The 18,812-nt window shown below is 53.0% G+C and overlaps 1 protein-coding gene across 1 annotated transcript in view; it reads left to right on the forward strand.

The window, feature by feature from the left end:
• The window catches only part of KSR2 (kinase suppressor of ras 2), a gene marked incomplete at its 5' end in the record, with an annotated part of 39,915 nt that overhangs the window by 12,643 nt on the left and 8,460 nt on the right, over positions 1–18,812 (forward strand). The window contains 6 exons of the mRNA XM_010022921.1: positions 1,118–1,299; positions 9,490–9,559; positions 10,200–10,283; positions 12,805–12,872; positions 14,330–14,454; positions 16,898–17,066. Coding sequence (XP_010021223.1) covers positions 1,118–1,299; positions 9,490–9,559; positions 10,200–10,283; positions 12,805–12,872; positions 14,330–14,454; positions 16,898–17,066 — 698 coding nt within the window. The remainder of the gene's footprint in view (positions 1–1,117; positions 1,300–9,489; positions 9,560–10,199; positions 10,284–12,804; positions 12,873–14,329; positions 14,455–16,897; positions 17,067–18,812) is intronic.

Consider the following 18,812-nt stretch of genomic DNA (forward strand, 5'->3'; position numbering starts at 1 on the left):
GGTGGGCCGGTGGAGCCACTGAAGTGGTGGCTGGTCCTTGTCACAGCACAAGGCAGGTGGGAAAATGGGCTGATAAATGAGAGCTGGGTGTCTCATACTCCCCTGCTCTGATGAACACCTCCTGGTGCTTTGGGTTGTCTGCCCCATGGTCCTATGCCTTGGTGAGCAGTTCCTGTTGGGGCTGCTCAGGGTTAATCCTGACTGACACGCTCTGCTGCAGTGACCCCTCAGCTTTACTCAGATCCCCTGCTTTGGCCCTAAAATGGATGAAGATGACATTAAATGACATTAAAATTGGTGCTGGTTCTGCAGGCTGCAGGGTGCCAGTGATCTGGGCGCCTTGCTCCTAGTGTATAGGAGCTGGGACCAGCATTACCATGATGCACAGAGAGCAGCATCTATTGAGCTTAGCAGCACTGTGAGTGCCTAAATCCATTTTGAAGCCAGCAGTCTGAATTTGCTCTGTAATCCCTCTGTGCCTCAGTTTCCCCTATTTGAAGTGGGGCTAATAGTAACGGTGTTTTGGGATGTGGATGAGCTCTGTGTGCTGTCTGCCTTGGAGAACCAGGCTCTGAGCTGCTATAAACAGGAGCTAGGATGGGCACAGCACCACATCCAACCCTCTTGGTCCCAAATGGGACCAGGCAGTTACCTGGGTCTTGTGCAATGATGTTGAAGGACTCGGAGCACAGTCCTACCTTTTGACCATCAGTGTGACCCATGCAGGTTTGTGTTGGCAATCTCTGGGGTTAGGCACTGGGAGGTGAACCCTGTGAAGGGCTGGTGGGCAGTAGGTGATTCTGGGGATGCGATAAGGCTGGAGGTGATGGGGCTTTTGGACCAACTGACCCTTTTCAGCCAGATCTTGCAAAAGGAAGAGCTCTTGAATGCAAAATGTTCCTTAATGAAAACTGCCTTTTTTTTGATGATGATGAGGGATGGAAGTTCTTGTGGGGAAATGGGTCTGATTATCACATAAGCTCACAGGGCAGTGCAGCATCTTCACTTGAGCAGCTGTCCTAAAGGTACCGGTCCCTTGGTGCATTGCTTCCTCTTCCCCTCCTGGTTTCTTGCCCTTCACTTTTCTCTCTTTATTTCTCCTCCCCCTTCCTTGCAGAGTCAAGAAGAAGAACAAGCCCTTGAACCTCAAGATCCACAACAGCGTGGGGAGCTGCGAGAACATCCCCGCGCAGCGCTCCCCACTCCTCTCCGAGCGCTCCCTGCGCTCCTTCTTCGTGGGGTACCCGCCTTTCCTCCCCTCCACCCCTCCTGTCCACACCGAAGCCACCTTCTCAGCAAGTAAGTCCAAGGACCATGAGGTGGGTGATGGTTGATGCCAAGCAGAGGATGTGGTTGTGGGAAGCTCAGGGTGTCTCTGGCGCATTGATGGTTGATGGAGGATGTTGGTTGAGTGATGTGCAGGTGCCTCACATCAGTGTCTAGAGATGTGTGGGTGCTTCTGTGCAAGTATAAGCCTGGAAACTTCGTAATATATATGTCTGTCTACATACAAATCCACTGTAATATTAAATATTGATTCATGCAAACAGATCTGCTCCCCCATCTCAATAACCTGGGTGCAAGAGGGTGGCTGCTGTCATTTGGAAAAGCCATGAGCCTTTCCATGCTTGGTGACACTGGCTGTCACCTGAGAGTGACTTTTCCATGGGCTCCTCTGTAAATCCAGCTGTGGTTTTACCTTCATGCAAGGAGGCTGCTTTCCTCCTTTTCTATGCTTTTTTCTCCTGTACGTGAGATTTTGAGCGAAGGTGGAGTGTTGTGTGAAGGCAGCCCCAGTGCAGACAGGTGTGGTGCAAACCCCATGGAGCTTGATCGCAGCATCCAGCCCCCCTGTGAGTCTGCCCGGGAATGGGGTGCCCTTTTCTGGGAGATGCTGTTGGTGGGACTCAGTGGGTGGGTTTGGATCAATGTGCTCACCCAGGGCATTGCTGCTAGCTGTGGAGAACCAGCCTGACCCTTATTCCCCAGTCTTGGAGCGGTGCTTGATGGATTCTGCAGGAATCGAAGCTTTCACAAGCTCTCAGACCAAACAAAACCCTCCCAGAAGCTGTGTGGCAGCTGCTGGGAGTGATTTGCATGCCATGAGCTCCTCTTGCTTCCCACTGCTCAACTGAAAACTCCAGCTCCACATCCCAGCTGGGTTTCTGCCACCTTCCCCATCCCAGACTTTTCCTCTACTTTACTTTCCCAAAATGTGGTCGTTCTGGCTCAGTTTGAGTTCTTCCAGTGGTTTTACTGCTTGTCTCTTTACTGAAGAAGGGGTTTACAGGGAACATCCCTCCCTGCCCATCCAGCCCCCTGGCACCAGCAGGTTTTCCTCTCCCTTTATCTCTCACCAGGGTGGGAAGCAGCATCAGGACACCTCTGCAAGGCAAAACCCTTGTGATTTCTTTCTTTCTGTCTTTGTTTTACACCAATCATCTGTTGTTTGGGGTCACTGAAGACTCATTGAGCCATTTCTGGCATCCTTTTGCTGCCCTTTCTTTGGCTTTAGGGACAGTGTGACCTTGCAGGAGCTCTGTGGGCACCTAGAGGTGTCCATCGACCTGGCTCTCAGCAGGTTTGCCTGGAGCAAGGGGTATTTTTCCATTCCTCTTACCGTGTGGCATCAGCTGAGTTCAACCTGGGATGATGTTGATTAGCAGAGCAGAAACCAAGAAACAAGACCTGTTCTCAACATCCCCCTCCACGGTGTCTTGTTGTACTGGATTACATCCCGCGCTGTGATAACCTGATGGAATGTGGCATGGCAGGAACGGGATACAATGAGAAGTGATGGGCTATCAAGTGACTAACACTGCTGGAGAGGTGTCTCTTTTCATTTCCCTCTGCCCTCCACCTTTCTTGGCTGCGGTTGATGCTTCTTTTCTGGGGTAGATGTAAGCCATGGAGAAGGGAGGCTTGGTTGCACCAGCTGGTTGATCCCCATTGAGAGGTTTTAGCGTCACTGAAACCATTTGGTCCTGGCAGGCTCAGCATCCATCCACTCACTGACCCTCAATCCCAGGGACTTGTGGGGAAAATATAATGCAAGGCCAAAAAATGAAAGTTTTTTTCCTAGCTCTTTTGTATTTCTACATCATTTCTGCACTGGTGGCCTTGTCCTGGAGCTGCATCCCAGGTTTCTGTCTGCTTCCATGTCTGCTTCCCGGTTTGTGACCCTGTGGAAGAGTGGCGCATCCTGTTCATGGCAGCCAGGTGCTGATCATGGAGAGACAGGGGTTTGGTCGAACTTGATGCCAGGGCTTGTTAGCTTATGGAGAGAAGATGAGTGATGGCAAGGTGCAGAGGCACATTTATGTGTGTATGGGGAGGAGTAGGTATCTGCAGCTTTCCCCATGCTCCATGTTGCCATTATGGGACCTGGCTGGCTTCCCCCTGCTCTGCACATGGTGCTTTGTGTGTCCTGTTCTTCCTTATGTTCAACCTGAATCCCCCCTGTTTAAGTTTGAACCCTATTGCTCCAGTCCCTGACAAAGAGTCCCTCTCCAGCATCCTTGTAGAACCTGGAAGGCTGCTCCACAACATCCAATCCCTATGACCATGGGTACCTAAACCTTTATAAAATCCCAACAGCAAAATACCCCTTCCCTTTTTCCCTGGTGGGATCAGCGTGGCAGCACCTGGTATGCTCTGGATTGATATGGAATGACTTCCCCAAGCACTGAAAGAGAAAACTGTTGTGGTCGATGGATTGAGATGCAGGAGAGGAGCCCGGCGAGCCCTTGGCCAGACCCTTCTCTCCCTGGCTGACTCTCAGGGATCTCTTTTCAAGCGGCAGTGTGTCTTGCTGCTTGCGGCAGGAGCATGCTCCCATCTGAACCGCCTCTGGTCCTGCTCGGATGCGGGTTTGGATGCCTCTCGCTTGTTTTTAACAGCCAGTTTGCCCTGATAGGAGCTGATTTCCACAGACGTGGAGCAAGAGCACGAGGGTTGGCAGTGAGATGTGAAGGAGCCTCTTTCTTCTGCAGCACAAATCCTGCTGTAGGGGTGAAGTTCCCTGCATGCAGGGCCAGGATCCCTGTGAATTTGGGTTTGGAACTGATGTTTTTCCTTAGCAGCCCTTGGAAGGGAAGTAAAGACTTTTGGGGTGCCCTCGAACTCCAGTTTGGCCCTGAAGTAGCCCATGGCTGAGGGACAGAATATGCTTTGTCTGGCTGCATCCAGGCCCCTCTCTTGGTGCTTCAGGCCCCCTGCAGTACAAGCAACCACCAGAGACATGTTGTTACTTTGAAATAGGATTTAGGATTGAACACCCCATGACTTGGCTACAGGTGCCAGAAATCAGGTTGGATCTTCTCCTTTTGACTGTAAAGGCTCATGTCTAGTAGGTCTTGTTTGTGTCTCTGTTATCTGGGTGTCCTGGAGGTGGCTGTTGTTGCTCCCTCTGCCTGTCTCCTCTCTGCTGCAAGTCCAGCCACTGTCACCGTGTGCATCCAGATCATCTGCTTGATGTTCTCCAGGATGGACCAACAACATTCAGGTTAGATGAAAGGCAGAAGCGCTTCCCTGTGAGGGTGCTGAGGCGCTGGCACAGGGTGCCCAGAGAAGCTGTGGCTGCCCCATCCCTGGCAGTGTTCAAGGCCACGTTGGACACAGGGGCTTGGAGCAACCTGCTCTAGTGGAAGGGGTCCCTGCCTGTGGCAGGGGTTGGGACTGTGGAGGAGCTTAAGATCCTTCCTGACCCTTTCTCCTTAACACTGTTCCAGCCCAACCCCCTTCACAGGGGACTTACCAAGTGGGCCACCATTTATTTGTGTGGCTTTCTTCTCTCTGAACCTGCCCTGCAGCTGTACAAGCCATGGTATGAGCACTCACTGGATGTGTTGGCAGTCTAGCTGGGAGCTGCCTGCAGCTCACATCTGGCCACAGCTGGCTGCTTTGCCATTGGGCAATGGGAGGGTTTCCTACACCAGCAGTGCTGTGTGGAGCTGGAGAACCCAGCCTTGAGTGACTGAAGCCAAATGACCCTGCAGGGCTGTGAACTGGGGTGGGAAATCCCAGTGTGAGTCTTTGAGGCAACCAAGTGGCTGAATGTGACATTTCAGCTGTATAATAGGATTGTCACACTGCAAAGAGGGACCGTGGGGCTATAAGGTGACTCTTTTCTTACAAGAGCTGCTCTGGAAATAGCTCTGCTGCTTTCGGCTGCTCCAGGTGATCCCCACTGGACTGGATCATCCCTCATACACAGCAGGGGCACTGCAGGGCTTGGACCTGGCTGGACTGTGTGCAGGACGTTTGCTGTGGGCAGGTTTGGCTCCTGTTTCAGCTTGAATCCTACATGGTCCCTGCAAGTGTTCACACCCCGTGTTGACAAGACCCTCAGTGCCAGGGGTTAGTGGTGGCCTTGGCAGTGCTGGGGAACAGTTGGACTTGATGAGCTTAAAGGTGTTTTCCAGCCTGGTTGATTCTGTGATTCTATGTCAGGGGGAAGGCGAGCTGCTGGTGCTGCTGGTCTGAGTGTTGCTGCAGTTTCCTTTGCTGCTGCAGCTGAGCTGTTTGGGGATCTCTCCCCTCCTATTTTGGCCCTAAAACCAGCTAAAGTGAGCACTGGGGTGTCTTGTGCACCCTTTGTCGCAGAGCAGCTTGCTGATGTGCTTGGCTCCCCAGCTGGGACCATGCAGGCAATAACTTTAATAGCTTGAACCTGCCAGAGGGGAGACTGAGATGTGCTCTGAGGCAGAAGCTCTTCCCTGTGAGGGTGCTGAGGTGCTGGCACAGGGTGCCCAGAGAAGCTGTGGCTGCCCCATCCCTGGCAGTGTTCAAGGCCAGCTTGGACACAGGGGCTTGGAGCAACCTGCTCTAGTGGAAGGTGTCCCTGCCCGTGGCAGGGGTTGGAGCTGGAGGAGCCTTAAGGTCCCTTCAAACCCAAACCAGGCTGGGATTCTGCCAGCATCCTTCACCATCATGGCCCCGGGCTATTTCTGCCTGGGTGTGCTGTGGTAGAGATACACCTGACAGTGGCCCTGTTGTGGTTGTCTTCCATGTGATTGTTGAACTGTTTTGGGAGAAGGCTTCACCCTGGTGCCACCCCATAATCTCTCTGGGGGACTCAAGCACCCTGGGGCCAGTGCCTGGAGTGTTCTGGTGGCTGCTGGGAGTGGATGCAGGTCTGGAGGATGTCTACAGAGAAGTGCAGAGTCTCCTGGCCACCCCTCAGCTCTGCAGTGATTCATCCCGGGATGCTTTCCAAGTGCACTTCCATCGATTTTATCCATCCCATTCATATTGTGAACATCTCCTGACTCTGTTTGTTGTAGTAGGAGGAGGAGGGTTTGTTTATCGGGCTGTCGCCGTGATGGATAACACATTCACACCAATTCCCTGGGCATCCAGAAAGGTGCCAGGAAATGAAGAAGGGGAATATACTGCGCCAAAACACAGACCCTGTTGGTGTGGTTTGGCACGGACCAGCCCCAGGTGATGCCCCTGGTGTATTCAGTGATGGTGTTGGGGCTGAATGTGCCCCTAGGGAGGGTGGAAACCCAAACCCAGTGCAATAGGGGAGCTCTGGCTGCTCTTCTCTTCGCTGGCATCCCACAGACAGGAACAGAAGGGGGGAAACATCAACACCGGCTGGAACCTGCACGCCGGCTGTCGGGAGGGCAGCGGGGGCCAGGAGGGCGTCACGGCCAAGGTCCCTGTCACCTCTGAGGTGTGTGGGTGCCACTCATGGACCGGTGGCGCCTGTCACTGCTGCCTGTCACCGCTGCGAGCCGGGCTGCTCTTCCATGTCTGCTGTCACCAACGTGCCGGAGGCGGCTGTCACCCTCCATCCGGGCGCTTCCCCCCTTCCCTGTCTCCTCCTGGCACATCTGATCCCGTCAGGCGCAGGCTGTTGACTCAAGGATGAGCTGTGCTGCATGGAGCAGGAGCCTGGAGCTTTGCCGGCACAATGCTATGGGGAAGGAAAGCAGTGGAGGTTTTGGGGTGTCCGGGTGCAGGGTGGCATTCCCTGGCATTCTGTGAGGATCAGCGTGCTAGGTGACACTGGGCACTGCTCTACTGAGGAGCAGGGTTTGGCCTTTGAGGGTCCCTCTAGGTGATGGGGAGGTGGGAAAGAGATGGTGGTCGGCCCTGTTGGCTGCTCAATGGGTACCAGTCGCGTTCTACTGTGGGAAATTACACCCGTGCCCATTAAATTCCATCTTGGAAGAGGAGAGAAGGGGAAAAAACATCCTTAACCAGCCCTCGCACATGTGTGTGAGGGGGTGATGGCTGAGAGAGCCTTGATTATCAAGCCGTAAAGGAGGTTGATGGTGACAAATGTTTGAGTAATGACTGACACACGGGCAGGGAGGTCGGGAGGCATCAGTTGCTCATGGTCATTGCTTGGGGTGTCGAGCTGCCGGCAGCAGGAGCAGGGAGGGAGGTGGGGAAGGGGCTGTCATGCTTCAAAGCTCACAAGGACCAACTCATCCTCATACTGTGGGGCAGCCACAGCACCTTGGATCTGGCCCTTCTCCATCACAGGGTCCCTCTGACAAAACCAGGCCGCCCTTGCAGCATCGAGACGTGATCCTGAGTCTATGAAGGGCTTTTTTTTCTTGCATTTACCTCTAATTGTGGCAAATGTGGATTTTTGAAGAGAACATGCCTCCTGTGCTGGGAGACTTTCCCTTTGGGCATCACCCTGATACCCCCTTAGCACAGGGAGGAACAGCTTTATCTTTGGGTGGGAGTCTCAAGGGCACGGGTTAAAGGGGAGAATCACCAATGAACTCCAAAGCCTCCCAAGCCTTGAGGGCTGTTTCCTGCCCTCCTGCCCTGCTTTGCTTGTTTTTTCTCCTGCAATCAGCAGGTCTATTGTTAAACACCACGATCCTCCACGTATCGTTCTCTCTAATGAGCATAATGAGCTGTGAATCACGTAGGGCTCATTTTTGGTAGGAGGTTAAAATCCCCGATACACTTTAATACATTTTCGCAGCGAGCACATTTAGAAAGTAATTAAAAGGCTCAGATGCTTTTGCCTACGTCCCCTCTCCTCCTCCCCGGGATGGCAGGATTTAATTGAGGCCATCAGAAAGTTAGTGGAAATAAATTGTGGCTGGTAAAGCAGAGGATGTGATTTAATTCTAGGAGAGGAGCTGTTCTTGCCCAGGTGTTCAGTTCATCAAGGACCAGTGTTGGGGATGGGGAACAGGGACTCACTTGTCTAATGTGATTTACTGATGAGAAAATGATGGTGAGGGAGGGATACACTCATGTGCGGAGCGGTCCCACTCTTCAGAGCATCACCTCTGGGGCTGGTGGACATCCCTGGGAGGTTGCAGATGGTAGTGGGAGGGATGCAGGCTCAAGAGGTGGTGAGAAGTGTGGTCAGGAATGTAAAGCAGCCACCTCTGGGGCTGGGGCCAGCAATTACCTTAATTGACTTTGTAGTCCTTCAACATCTTCATTGCCAGCTCTGCCTGAGGGGTGAGCAGGACCGAGGTGGTGGAGCCAGAGGAGCCAGTGGGAGGTGCTGAGGATGGACGTGTTTTAGGATGCTCCCAAGGCTTTTGGCAGAGCATTGCGCGGAAGAGGGATGTAAATGTAACCTTCAGAACGAGAGTGCAATTAAAGCACTGCGCCGCCTGCTATATTAAAAGGGGATATTAAAGCAAACAGTGGTTGTCCCCACTCACAGGGATGATATTGGAAGTATATTTAGTGAGGGATTTGCTGGCGTGCTGAGCAAACGGACGGACTCGGATCTGGTTGCTGGTGCCCAGGAAACCTCTGGAAGCTCTTATTGAATATCCAGCCTTTGAATCCCTGCCACAGATCTACGGCTGAGCAGCCTGTGGGCAGCACCTCTCCCATGGCAGAGGAGGAGGAGGAGGGTCTGTGCCCTTGCTGAGGCTGGAGAGGGATGTGAGTCCAAGCATGGCTGTGCTTCTAATGACCTGCCTGCTCCAGTGGGCGATAATGAACATCTCTCTTCTTCCTTACACAGCCAGGGTCCTGCTACTCCTTCTCCCTCCTTTTCCCTTAACAGGAGAGCGCGGAGGCTGCTTTCCACTTTGTTCTTCTACTTGAAGCTGAGTTAAATTGCCTTTGTTCAGCCACGACCGCAAGATATGATGGCTTATTAATAAATGATGCAGTTTCATCTTCGCTTTCCCTTTACATTTGGACATCGTAACGTGGCTCCAATCACTTTGCAACCCTGCTCTGTGTGCACATGGATGCAGCACTCATGGGGAGGGTGCATCACCTCGCAGCTTTCTCCCTGGACCGAACTGGGTGCTGGGGGCTGTTATGGGGGAGCAGAAGACCCCAGTTCCCTGCGGACCCAAGCACAAGGGCAGAGGCCTCTTGCTTTCCAGAAAGGGAGCCCAACAGGACATGTCTAAGGGGAAATATCAGGCAAACCCCTCTTTTTTGTGTGCACCCTTCGCTCCCCCTGCCAAAAGCTGGAGCCCTGGCTATCACCTTTGTTACCAGCTGATGGTTTTCCTTGTCTCTCCTCTCCTGCAGATACGCTGTCAGTGCCTCGCTGGTCCCCGCAGATCCCCCGTCGAGACCTAGGAAACTCCATAAAACACAGGTACCCAACCAGTGAATACCCCAATGCCAGTGATGGGCATCTCCCTTTCCACCTCTGGTCCAGGATGTGGGGCTTGGGGCTGTTCCCCAGTTTCCTATGCTGGGCTGTGCTGTCCTAGAAGCCCACTTAAATTCCATTTCAGTTCAGATTTGGTTTAGATAAGGCTGGAGTCACTATCAATAAAACTCATGTATTATCCATGACCTTGCCAACCCTCAGCACACTTCCCATCTCTGGATTATTGCCCTTCCATGTCTACCTTAAGGAGGAGAAGTTCTAGAAATAGCCTTGGTTCTGCTATTCCATGGGGCAGCCACTCCTCCAATGGACCCAGGGCAGGGGGGTGTTCTGGGGGCTCTGCCCAGGGCAGAGACGGGGAGCTGCACCAGCCAGTGCCTAATGCCCATCCTGGCTGGCTTGGTCTCCCTTTGGAGCTGACTGTGCCCTTTTGCACAAGGGGGAGCTCAGATTTGTGCTTTGGCACCCCTAGGAAGATGCCTCAGCATCCACGGGGGCAGCAAGGAACGGATAAATCAGGGCTCGGGAGTGAAGCGTGGCTTGGGAGTTGTTCCTGCAGGAACACAAATGCGGTGGTGCAGCTTCATCTCTCTCTGGCCACTCTCCGTGTTCCTCTCCGCAGGTTTTCCACCAAGTACTGGATGTCTCAGACCTGCACTGTCTGCGGGAAAGGAATGTTGTTCGGCTTAAAATGCAAGAACTGCAAGTACGGCTTGGGGCTGGAGCTGTGGGGCTGCTCCTTCCTGCTGGGATGGGGATAACTGAGGTTCTGCTGGTGGAGCCAAGCAGGAACGCAGGCATGGGGAAAGCAGCTGGCCTCTTGCCAGCTCATCCTTACAGGATGCTGTAATGAGGCATGAAATTGGGTGAAGACCACCCTAAAGTGGGGTTGAGGCTGAGTCTGTGTGCTGGGCATGGGAGGGGGTGCTCAGGGAGGATGCTGCCCACCAGACCTCGGCTCCAGAGCTCCAAGTCGGATCCTGACAGCCTCCCTGCTCACCTCCATCCTTGGCCTGGCTTTAGGTACCCATGTTATAGAGGTATGTGTGGAGCTATCTGCATGAGAGAAGGGGAGGGATGTGCTGGACTGGGGTCTGAGAGCGGCTCAGTTGAGAGCATCAAGGGGTAGCTCTGGGCATCAGATGGGTTTTATCCACAGCCCTGGGCTGTATCCTCTATTGTTTGCAGCAGCAAAAAGCTTGGGCACCTCTGGTTCCTGGCAATGTCATGGCACCAAGGAACCAACCCACTCAAAGCAGCAGTAAAGCAAAAGAAAGGAGCTGTTATGGCTGGAAAATTGGATAAGGCTGGAATATTGGGTAGGTCTGGATAAAGAGAGGGGAGCAGAGGCCACTTCTACTGCTTTAAATCCTAACCTGTCAGAGCCCAGCTCTTACACGGTATCGTGCAGCCATCAGCACTTAGAAAAGCTGCTTCTGGAGACAGGACTGCCTTTTCCAGGGATGAGTGCTGGGAATAAGCCGATTGACTGCGGGTAACTGAGTTAGCTGGAGCTATGAAGTGATAACGATCCCTGTTGCCATTGATTAAATGCTGATGAATTAGCAAATTGGGATTAAAATGCGGATAAGAAATGCCCCATTACTCTGCAGTTGATGGTGGCTTTCTGGAAATGATATTATCAAATCTATATATATTGAAGTGGGGATTCCCATTGTATTCAATGCTCAAGCAACTGGAGGCTTTGTTGCCTGCCTGCTCTGCATGCCCAGGGCTGGTCCCCATGCAGGAGGGATGCAGGGACCTGCACCTGTGATGCTCTGACTCTGTGTTGATTCTGCTGCCTGTAGTCACTCAGGAAAAAAGCCAATCGATTTCCTGGTTGTAAGAAGTTAGGGGGAATGGGAAGTACTCAGTTTCACCAGCTTTCCCCAGGAACAGGAGGGGAACAAGCAGGTAAAGCAAACAGACCCCAACCCCCCCAAGCCTCCAATAGTGAATTAATCTCTGCCTTTCCCTCTAGGAATGGTTCTGTAATAAAAGCTAACATGCGCAGTTCCTGAATTTTCATTACCCAGCTCATTGACTTGGAGCTGCAGTCTTTTTTCATCCTTTACCCTTGTTTTTTTCAATCCTTTCCTCTGTTTTGCCTCTTCCTCCGTGGCTCCCCCCATTCCACTGGGGCAGAGCAGGATCCAGGAACTCTTTTCTGTCCCTCATTAAGAACAAACAGGCAAGTTTTGGGGTGGCAGGAGCCTGCTCATGCCTCTATGCATGACCCAGGGGTGAAGCCCTCCATAGACTCCTCTGCAGAATATTCAACCTAGCCATAAATGTTCTCGTTATTAAATGTCCTGATACTAAAGCGAGGAGAGGAGGGCACAATGGCAGGGATTCATTGGGAGCCAAAGGGGCTGGGGCAGCTGCTTCCTTCCCCACTGCTGCTCCTGTATTTAATTAAGCAGAAAGCAATGTTAGAGGATGGTGGTCAGGGAGAAGTGGCTTTCCCTAAAGCTCAGGTCTCTGCTCCTGTTATTTTAGCTAAGGCTGCAAAAGTGACAATATTGGGCATCCTCAATCTGGTTGGTGGGTGCCTGATGCCCCACAGCCAGCAGAGAAAGGGGTGAGCTGCGCAGCACCTCAGGTCTGGGGGCTCCTGCATCCCTCCTTTGGGACTGATGCACCCACCATAGCTCTTGTTTGCTTATGCATCCTCCCAGCCAGCCTCTCCTGATGCTCCAGGACGTGCACCTGGACCACTTCTTACCCCTTTGCCTGCAGCCTAGGAGGTGGCTTGGGAATTGTGGGTGTTCCTGAGGGCAAGCTGCAGGGATCTGGGAAGCTTTGCTCATGGGAGCGGACACCCAGGGGTTGTGCACAACATCAAGTCATCTCCAAACTTAAACAGGGGAAGTTTAGATTAGATATAAGGAAGAAGTTCTTCACAGTGAGGGTGGTGAGGCACTGGAGTGGGTTGCCCAAGGAAGTTGTGAATGCTTCAACCCTGGCAGTGTTCAAGGCCAGGTTGGACAGAGCCTTGGGTGACATAGTTTAGTGTGTCGTGTCCCTGCCTATGGCAGGGGGTTGGAACTAGATGATCTTAAGGTCCTTTCCAACCCAAACCATTCTATGATTCTCAGGTGGAGAAAAGGTCCTTGATCTGCAGTGATGCTCCCTGCTCCCATCTGCATCCCTCTGACTGTGCCATGATGCTCCACAACCCCTTGTCCCTCTCTCCTCACACCTTTTCCTCTGTTCCCCGCTAGGCTCAAGTGCCACAACAAATGCACCAAAGAGGCCCCTCCGTGTCACCTGCTGATCATCCACCGCGGAGGTAAGGACCTTTCTTCTTCCTTCTGCCTCCGTGGACGCTGCCAGCAGGTAGAACATCCCAGCAGCCCCCCGGGCGATTCGGGAGCCTGCTCCTTGCTGTGCCTGAGGCTCCCGAACCGCTTGGGCTGTCCGTGAAGACGTTACCCACCGTTTTTTCCGCTTGTAGGGAGACGAGCCGTGCGGGGCGAGGCAGATTTGCATTGCAAACCACTTCCACCCACCCTTCCCCTGCCTCCTTTTCTTTTCAGATTCCCCACCGCACGGGGTAAGTGCAACAGGTTTTAGCCTTTCGCTACTGTTCAGAGCTTAGGGCAGATGTGGCATCTCGGTGCATGGGGGTCCCCGCCACGGGGATGTGGCCCTGCAGATGCTCGTGGTGCTTTTGGAGCTGCTTTATCCTGCTCTTCTCCTGGAGAGCCCATCCTAAACCCGCAGAGGAGGGAGAACTTTGCAGCAGGACGACTGGCGCCGCTACCCACCTCTTTTCTTCCAGATTTTTGGCTCCCCAACGGCCAGAGGACTGTGACCACCTAAGGGGAACACTTCCAATTTCCATTACCTTGAATTCTGAGCTCTTAAGGCTGCTACTCTGTGTTTGATACCACCAAAAACACGCTCCTTGGTTTAATTATGGGGAAATGCATTGTGCTGGTGGCACCTCGCAGGGCAAGTGGGGATGCTGTGGCTTCGAGAGGGGCAATTATGCAGCCTCCGCTCCACTCTCCATGCCCTTGCTTGCAGCAGATTTGGGTGGAAGGGCCTGAACCCCCCCCATAATACTCTGTGCTGCTGCAAACCCTGACCCAGGAGGCAGGGAAAGCAGCATTCTGGGATGGGCAGGAATTGCAGTGTGCAATGCTGCAAGAGATGCCCACTGTGTGTTTTAGCATGAGAGCAGTGTGGCTTTGGGGCAGCCTCAGCATCAGTGAAATAGCCCCCCTCAAAGCTCTTGCATATATTGTCTTGCAGCCAGCCCCCTTCCTGAGTCCCCCAAGCTGGAGGCTGGTTTTCCCTGCTCCAGAATCTCCCTGCTGAAAGCAGGATGCTCTGAGTCACCTCCTTCGCCTCATCCCAAAGAACAGCAGTGAGAAGAGGATGGTGCCTCCTGATGCTGGTTGACTCCCCAGCTCACAGGGTGGCTGTGGCAGATGCTGATCCTCCCGAATTGCAGCCCCTTGGCAGGGAGAGAAGAGTGCAGTTTGCATCTTGACACAAGGGGCTTTAAGCCCCCCATGTCCTGGTGGGGTTTGGCTGTATCCTGGGTGCAGGGGGGAGCCCGAAGCCTGGTCCTGGGGCTCATCCCCAGCGGCTGGAGGTGCTGCTGGGGATTGCTTTGGAGAGTGACTCAATAGCATTTTGCAAGCACAGGGTGACCTCAATGTGCCCCTTTGAAGCTTTGATGTGTCTCCATCTCTCTCTCCCTCCTCTCCATCCCCTTTTCCCCTCTCTCCCTTCTTAATCCAGCAAGGTTAGTCCGGACAGAGTCGGTGCCCTGCGATATCAACAACCCCTTGCGCAAACCCCCCCGGTTTTCGGACCTGCACGTCAGCCAGACGCTCCCCAAAACCAACAAACTCAACAAGGTGAGCCCTCAACACGCCCTTCGTGCCCACGCCTCTCAGAGGGCACCTTTTGCTGGTTCTTTGCAGGCAGCTGCTGCTCCTGCAGACAAGGGGTGGTCTGAGCAACCCAGCTCAGGTGGCATTTGAAAATGGCTTTGACACCCTGTTTCCCAGTGGGGATGCTCCTTGTATGAGGAGCAGCAGCTTTCCCAGGGCACATCCTTTGGGAACATCAACTCCATTTGCTGGGTTAAAGAGTAATTCCTAAAGGGAGGAATTATAGAGCAAAAGGACCATGCTCTGACCTTGTGTTTAGGCCAGGAGGGGACTGGTGGGTTGTCCCCAGGATGGGGCATCTCCCAGCCCCTCAGCCATCTGCCAGGACCAAGGTGTCTCCATGGGCCTCCAGGCACATCTACTGCTACAGGGCTATTGTGGGTGTCATCACATGGGTAGGTGCTGCCTAGAAACCTGCTTGGGGCCTTAAAACAACAATAATCCCATGGACCAGTGCTAACTCAAGAAGCAAAGCAAGGGTGTGCTTGGTGTGGATGAGCTGTGCTGGTGGCTTGGTTTCCTTTGGGTTTCCCAGTGTGGATTGCATCTCCTGAGGTTATTTCTTTTCTATATCAAATGGGATCAGCACCTTCAAAACAGCTTGTCCCCCACTGCTCTTGCTGCATTGCAACCTCCCAGCCTCTAGATCTAAACTGAATTTGGGATGGTTTGAGACCTCTGCTACCACCTGAGACTTCCATAAATGACAGATTTATTGTTATATATAGAAGCCCAGAATTTGATTGTGTCTGTGGCAAAGCTGGTCAAGCTGGACCTGAGAGTGCACCAGGCTTGCTTGCTCCTGCCCTGCATTAATAGCAATAAACCTGATGGGGGTTATTTTGCCTTCAGCGGGAGATTCCTTATGTACAGCTGGAGGTAGAACAAGGTGAGGTGTTTGCAGGCTGGAAGCATTCAAAGCAAGGGAAATCCTTGGTGTGATGTGGAAGAGGTTGTTAAAACCCTGGCTTCCCAAAGCCTGGCAGCATCCCCAGCTCCTCAGCATCCTCTGGCTCTCAGCAAAGGCTGGGTACCAGGTGATGCTCTTAAGACGCAGTTTATAAACCCAAGTCTCTTAGGAGATCCTTAGTGTGTGAGTAATGATCTGCTCTGTTGTGGTTGTTAAGGGGTGGTGCAAATGGCTTTTTGAGGCTGAAGAGCTACTGCAGGTATTCAGAAGAAATAGAGCTGCGGTTTTCCTCTTAGTGCCTGTCCTTCCAGTGATTTGTTTCATTTATGATAGGGCAGCAGGGAAGTGACTCAGCTCTCTGCTAAAGGCTTTGGGTGCGAAGGGCACCAGCCCTGTTTCTCCTCCTGCCCCTGTCGTGCAGTCCTTTCACCTTTCTCGGCTTTCCTCTAACCGGAGCGTGATGATGCTCAACACCATATATATATTTATATTCAGTTTTAAGCTGAGCACTCCCATTCTGGTTACAGTTTCCTCTATAAATAAGCTTTATGGAACAGAGACCGCTTCTTACTTTGACGTTTCTAAAAGCATTTCTTTAGAGATACTCTATTCTTTGTGAATACCATTGAAATCTGATCATTTAGTGGCCTTCAGCATTGACTTAAAAAGTAATTTATCTACCCACAATCATTGTGTGTGTCAGGATGGTCTATATGGAATAAATGTGGGTTTCCTGGAAAGCCCAACTCATTTAAAAACTAATCAATTTGGACAAAATCACCTTCTGGGTGAGGCTGGTGCAGATTTTCTAGCCTTGCAGGTATCTTGCTATGGGTTAGGAGGCGGGAGTGCTCGGTGCTGCTGAAGGTCAGACCCCATGAAGTGTCTCCACACTGGGCAGCAAGGGCATGAGCAAGGTGAGATATTCTGGCCTCAATTCTCCTTTCTCAGATCTTACACATCCAGATGGGTTCTCTTCCCTGTTTGCTCCCAGCTGGTCCATCACAGTGAGCCTGGAGGTGTGCACCCAAAGCTGCCATCCTTGCCTTGGTTAGGAAGGGTTAAAGAAGGGCAGGGGATGTCCTGGGATATGTTGGCTGATTCTCTCAACTCTGCCTCAGTGCTCTGTGCAAGGCACTGGGTTTTTGGCTTGAAGAAGGCCAGCAGGAACTACCAGCTCCTTGATGCCTTTAAGGACCAAGCCCAGGGATGTGGCCCCCAACTCTGGTCTTGGTGGCCATCCCCAGCCAGCAGGGTTGGGGAGCCCCTCAGTGTGGGTGCATAGCATGGAAGGGCTGGCAAAGGACCTCCATTTCTGGTGCAAACTGTGGATACAAACAACCTTGGAAAAGGCCAGGCTGTGGCTTTGATGGAAACGGGGAACTGGGATGATCTGTGTAGCCCTCACTTGTCACCCAGGTCCTCTGCACTGGAGCACCTTGAGGCCAGCACCGCTCTCACCAACTCCTCTCTTCTCTCCTTCCCTGTGTCCTGCAGGACCACATCCCGGTGCCCTACCAGCCAGACTCCAGCAGCAACCCCTCGTCCACCACCTCCTCCACACCCTCCTCACCAGCGCCCCCGCTGCCACCCAGCGCCACCCCCCCGTCTCCCCTGCACCCGTCCCCGCAGTGCCCGCGCCAGCAGAAGCAGTTCAACTTGCCAGGTACAGTGTCCTCCGCTCTACATCTGCCCTACGAGAGGGGTTTGTGCCCCAGGGTGTTCCTGGGGTAAGGATCTGATCTGGGTGATGCCTGCCTGGACTTACTCTGGGATGGGGAAAAGCTGGAAGCAGAAATGAGAAGCAAAGATGAGTTTAGGATAATTCAGGCTGGTAGGGAGCTTGGGAGTCTCTAGTCAAAACTCCTGCTTCAAGCAGGGTCAGAGATGAAGGCTTGATGCCGTTTGGTCTTGAAACCTCCAAGGATGGAGCCATCACGACCTCTCTGGGTGACCTGCTGTGCTTGAGGCTACAGAAACCCTTCCAGACATGACTTCTTTGAGGTGTGTGTCCCTGTATTGCCTCAACAGTAAATGGGAAACAAGGTCTTACCCCTCTACAAGGGTAACTTGGGTTGACTTCACTGTGTCTTTGGGGTGACAGGCCTCCAACAAGCTTGTTGGCAGTGTGTGTCGGGTGATAGAGGGGAGTTAGCTGATGCAGAGGGTATCTGCTATAGCTTGTCCAACTGAGTCTTGTCTGGATACCTGGGAGCCATTTGCTCCTGGAGCACAGTCTCTTCAGGGATGGTGGAAGAGGCAGTTTGGCCATGGTGCTGCAGGACACAGGAGTTCTATTAAATGGACAAAAAACCTCCTCCTGGCTTGAGAATGTGCCAGAGCCTGACCCGGCATTGCTGCCTTTGGGTTGTCCTTGGGGCTGCTGCTCCAGGGAAGGTGCCTTCTTGGAGGGGAATGGCTCAGCATCACTCCTGGCACTGTGGGGCGTCTCTGCTGTCCTCAGCCACCCATCTGCCTCTCCAGCCCTTCCCAAAAAGGGCCTGGTTAGGGGAAAGGAGGGAAGCCATGGCCCTGACCCATCTCTAGATGCTGAAGCACTCATGGCTGGTGACCCCTGTTTGGTTTACGCCTTTTAACGGGGCAGCAGGTGGGAGGTTGGGATCCCTCCTGCATCCCTGGGGTTGGTGAACTGGTCCAGTAGGAAAGAGGATTGGGACTGTTTCTCCAGAGGGACCAGAAGGCACCTTCATGCTCTGCTGCACCTGCTGCACTGTGGTGATTCCCCCCTAATGTATTGACAAGCCTTCAGCTAGAGAGGAGGAGGAGGAGGGACACAAGGGGGGATCTGACTGTCAAGATCCATCACCAAAATAGCAAACACTTTCAAAAGCTGGGGAAAGGAACCATAACCCTCAACCAAACAACATGTACCTGGAGAGGCTGCAGCTGTGCACAGGTCTCTGGAGTGCCTGGAATGCTGGAGGGCATGAGGAAGGCAGTGGAGGAGCTGTGAGGAAGCATGGAGCACTCCAATGAGCAGTTGAACCCGACTGTCAAGGAGGGACTCAGCTCCCTCTCCTGCTCCCAAAGTCAGGAGCCTCCAAGTGCTGTGAGGACAGTCTACGGAATGCCTGACAAAAGGGTTCTGTGCCAGTTTAACTGGGTCAGGGTTAAGGGTCCATGGTGCTCCAGCCAGAGCAGAAGCGTCCTGATGTCTCAGCAGTCTGGTGGCCGGGCTAGCAGCGATTGACATCCCCAAGCCCTGGATCCAGCATCTGATGACCCCATCGTGCATCACTTGCGGAACAGACGCCTCCCTACAGGTCTTTTGGGACGTTATTTCATGTTGTTTAAAGCACAAACCACAGAAGTAACCCCCATAGCAGTCAGCAGCATCTCCTTATGGACGTGCTGTCACTGCCACTGCAACTGAGCCAGCGGAGGGAGCCCC

Source organism: Nestor notabilis, unplaced genomic scaffold (genome assembly GCF_000696875.1).
Source record: "Nestor notabilis isolate BGI_N333 unplaced genomic scaffold, ASM69687v1 scaffold25019, whole genome shotgun sequence".
Lineage (NCBI taxonomy): Eukaryota > Metazoa > Chordata > Aves > Psittaciformes > Psittacidae > Nestor > Nestor notabilis.